Source organism: Mastomys coucha, unplaced genomic scaffold (genome assembly GCF_008632895.1).
Source record: "Mastomys coucha isolate ucsf_1 unplaced genomic scaffold, UCSF_Mcou_1 pScaffold23, whole genome shotgun sequence".
Lineage (NCBI taxonomy): Eukaryota > Metazoa > Chordata > Mammalia > Rodentia > Muridae > Mastomys > Mastomys coucha.
Window position 1 is genome coordinate 54296769 of NW_022196906.1, and position 4101 is coordinate 54300869.

General features: G+C 55.1%; 1 protein-coding gene across 1 annotated transcript in view; it reads right to left on the bottom strand.

Moving 5' to 3' along the window:
- Positions 1–4101, bottom strand: part of Nr2e3 (nuclear receptor subfamily 2 group E member 3) — a 7118-nt gene extending 3017 nt beyond the window's left edge. Inside the window, exons 1-7 of the mRNA XM_031344767.1 lie at positions 3792–4101; positions 3127–3253; positions 2873–2976; positions 2552–2773; positions 2310–2467; positions 1278–1518; positions 954–1059 (exon numbers count right to left, since the gene is read on the bottom strand). Of these exons, the coding sequence (XP_031200627.1) occupies positions 954–1059; positions 1278–1518; positions 2310–2467; positions 2552–2773; positions 2873–2976; positions 3127–3253; positions 3792–3888 (1055 nt within the window). The 5' untranslated portion in view covers positions 3889–4101. The remainder of the gene's footprint in view (positions 1–953; positions 1060–1277; positions 1519–2309; positions 2468–2551; positions 2774–2872; positions 2977–3126; positions 3254–3791) is intronic.

Here is a 4101-nt window from a genome sequence, read left to right on the forward strand (position 1 = left end):
CCTTCCTCTAACTGAATGCCAAATCTGTCCCTTTCCAGTTCTCAGATTGTATACTCCCCAAGTCATGGAATCTCCCAGACAGGGAAGTCACTGCCCTGCCCTTTGTACACACTGCCCACCAGCCTGCATGGGGTCCAGTCCTGTGCATGAAAGCCTCCTCCCACAGAACCTCAGGAGTTCCCCTCACCTCTCTCATTGGATTAGGCATTCTGAGCTCTAGTCCTACTGGTTCCAAGGTAACTCTCTGGCTCATCTCCCACCTTCTTACCAGCAAGAATCTTTTGAACCTTCCATACTGGACTCCTGTCTAAGAACATGTATTGCTGGGCTCTCTTTACCTTCATAGATAAGATTTTTCTCTTCTGTTTAGATCCTATCCTGTTATGGACACACATGGTCCCTGTTAAAGGCTGGTAGGGCACACCTGTAAGCCCAGCACTGAATTTGAGACCAATCTAGACTATACACTGAGATCCTATCTTTAAAAAGTAAGTTTTTTGTTTATTTGTTTTTGGAGAGCGGGTTTCTTTGTGTAGCCCTGGCTGTCCTGGAACTTGCTCTGTAGGCCAGGCTGGCCTCAGACTCGGGGATCTGCCTACTTCTACCTCCCGAGTACTAGGATTAAAGACATGTGCCACCACCTCCCTGCCAAGAAAGTAAAAATGTAAAGCCTGCCATTTGCTACCCTTTCAGACACAAGCCACTCTACACCTGACCAGGATGATGCTTGTCTTTGATGTGGCTACCATGATGAACATCCCTGTAGCCTTTGTCTCTTGGTGCCCTCCTGGGCCTGGCATGGAGTCTGGCCCACAGGAGATGTTGGATAGCTGTGGCTGACTGAGCCCTTTATTCTGTCTAAGAAGGAAAGCCCAGAGATGGTGTCGGAGAGGCAGGTGGAAAGAAAGAGGCAAGTGCGGAGGCTAGGTGGACAGGTGGGTCATTGCTGTTACCTCACAGGCTGGCTGGGGTGGTGAGCCTTGCTGTGCTGGCTCAGCATCACCTGGGACTGATCCTGCAAAGCCTCCACATGCTCGGGATCCTTCAGGCCTCGTGTTTCTGGGGAGAAGCAGCAGCCCCAGTGAGCTCCCTTTCAGAAGCCAGCCTCAACCCCACACCCACAAAAGTATTTTGTCAGGCCACACCTCCTTTCTCTGCTTCCCCTCTCCCAGAAGGAAGACTGTCCCTCTACACCCAGGTGGGTTGATGAGGAGCCCAGCAGATAGAAGTGACCAGAAATCTGCCTCCCAGTTTTTTATTCCCAACCATCTCAGTACCGGGTTTGAAGAGGACCAGGGCCTTTAGGCAGGCAAACTCTGTGGGGTCCACTGCCAGAGCTCGGAACCGGGAGATGGTTTCCTGCAGGAAGCGGGTCTCTGCACTGGCCAAGGCCAGCCTGCCCTGAGAGCTGCCAGAGGCCTCGGGTGGTGCCAGCAGTGGGCAGCTGTCCAGGGGCAGAGACCACTGAATGGCTCCAAGAAGGAAAAGCTCGTTCCATGCCTCTTCCAGCAAGATCACCTGTGACCAGAGAGGGCTCAATTGTCAACACAGGTGCACAGCTCCCAGTGCTCCCAGCCTGCCACCTTCTCCAGGAGTAGAAGAGCCCCTCCTGACCTCTGTTTACAAAGGCTCTGACTCAGTTACCTAGGTTTTCAGATGCTCCATGGATTCTATCCAGAATGGCCCTGTGGCTGGACCATTCGGGATAAGTCTAGGGATGCTGGGCAGGCTCAAGATGAGCCCAAGAGTGTCACATTGAGAGAGTTCAATAGACTGGCTGACTCTTCCAAGCTGTTCCCTCCAAACACATAGCCTGGCTGAGGGCTCAGCACCCCTGGCCACCCACGCCACTCTCTCCGGGACCACTGTGAGATCTCTGCCAGCTCCATTAGAAGCTCAGAGCACTTTTTCAGGTATAGAAAGGCTGGGGGACACTCAGACCTGAAATCATAGGGAGCCTGTGCTCTAAAGAACTCACAGTCAGTCACTTTGTTGTTCAGGGCATGCAGATTCCTGTCTTACACAGAATTGCTCCAGGCCAGACAGTTTGCACGGAAGAAAAGAATGAACCCGGAGAGCCACGGGTCCCACTCTACATCCCATTCCAGGCTCTATGAATGTCTGGCTAGCACCCTTCCCTCGGAGAGTTCCACTGTCACTGCCCTAACCACCCCAGCTCAGAGACACAAGTACCCTGAGGTCAACTGTGATAGTCTCTTCCCTCCACCAGCCCAGGGGTCCCTGTTTCCCCGCAAGCTGACTGCTGACTGTGCCTGGCCCAGCTCCAGCAGGCAGGCTGTGCTGTGTACCTGGTCCCGGAAAGGCAGGTTGGAAAACACAGGCAAGTTTTTGGCCCACTTGACAGCCATGAAGAGCAGGCGAGCTGATGTCTCATGGATGCCATCCAGACTGCAGGGGGATGCAGGAAACTCAGGGTCATTGCTGGTGACATCAATATTCTCTTCAGCTATGAAGGAAGGAGGTTCAGACCTCAGTGGCTGCTCCTCGGAAGCCGGGTGTGAGGACCCATGCCCACTGCCCTCCCACTTACCATCCTCTGGCTCCAGCTTAGCACATGTTTCGGCAGTGATGAGGCTGGCCATAAAGTGGTGGCCCATGGCTCTGGATGCAGACACAGATGTGGGGCCCCGGGAACTGGGCCCTACTAGGGCAGGGGAGGCCACCACCGGTTCTGGTCCGGATTCATTGCCTGTTTCCATGCCATCCAGGTGGACCTGAGCCATACTTCGGGGTTGGCGCTCATTCTGCACAGCTTGGAAGGCAGGGAGACTCAGGACACCCCCTCCTTGCCCCTTGGCAGTGATGCCACTTTCTCTCCCACCTTTCCCGCCTCACTGTGCCCACCACTCACCATCTTGGTTCATGCCTGCTTGTAAGCACTTCTTCAGCCGGCAGGCCTGACACTGGTTTCGATGGGCCTTATCCACTGGGCACATTCCAGCCCCGACTTGGCACCTGCAGAGGACACGAGCTCCTGGGGGACATTGCCATGCCCTGACTCTCGGCCTTAACTTGGGACATTTTTGCCCTAGTCTCACCTTCCCCTGAACCCCCTCCACCCATGCTAGGCACACCGGGGCAGGACGGCAGGCAGAGCTGTGGCACCTGTAGATGAGCCTTCGTCTCACACTCCTCTTGAAGAAGCCACTGCAGCCATTGCAGGCATAGATACCGTAATGCTTCCCACTGCTGCTGTCCCCACACACTCGGCACTGGAGCGAGGGGCCCACACCTGAGCGGGGAGGCAGGGCTGGACTGAGATGGCTACCCACTCCGTCCCCTAGTCACCCTCCCTTCCCGCTATCCTCCCCCCACCAGCCTTGTCCGTAGGTTCCCACATTCCCCAAACTAGATCTGCCCATGTGACTCCCACTGGAAACAGCAGCTTCCTCACTATGGCATCCTAACCTCTGTCCCCATCCCTTCACCTCTTTCTTTCCTCCATGGCCTATTTCCAGTCAGACATCCATGCTGCCTCTGCCTTCCCAGCCCCATTCCTCCCCTGTGGATGGCTGCAGCCTCTCATGAGACATGTCGAGAGGATCTCTCTGTGTCCCAAGAGCACCCATCTCCTTCTTCAGCAGCTCCATGGTTGGGTCTTGCTCTGCTGGTCTCTGAGTTTCTAGACTTTGGGGTTGCCAGCAGACCCTCATACTTGCCCCAGCCCTGGGGCTGGGGCTACGTGGCTCAAGCTCGCTCATGGCTCCCTGAACCTACTGCTTGTACTCTCTTCCCCAGGGGCCAAGACCTCACTTCCAGAAAAATCATACCTGTTGGATCCTCTCCGAGGCCCCATCTACCTGGAGACTCCTTCTTGGAAGCCGTCACAGCCACGGGCACAGTGGAGGCAGCCACTGTCGAGCTCATTAGATATGGATAGTCCCAAGAGTAGCCTGCCTGCTAGAAGTTGCTGGGCCCAGCTGATGCATCTATCTTTACCTCTGTCTGTCTGTCAGTCAGTCAGTCAGCCAGTCTGTCTGTCTGTCTGCCTGCCTGTGCCTGTCTCTCCTCTACTTTCCTTCCCTTGTAAGTTAGGAGTGTTTCTTCCTTCCAGAGGTTTCTCACCACCTTGGCTCTGGG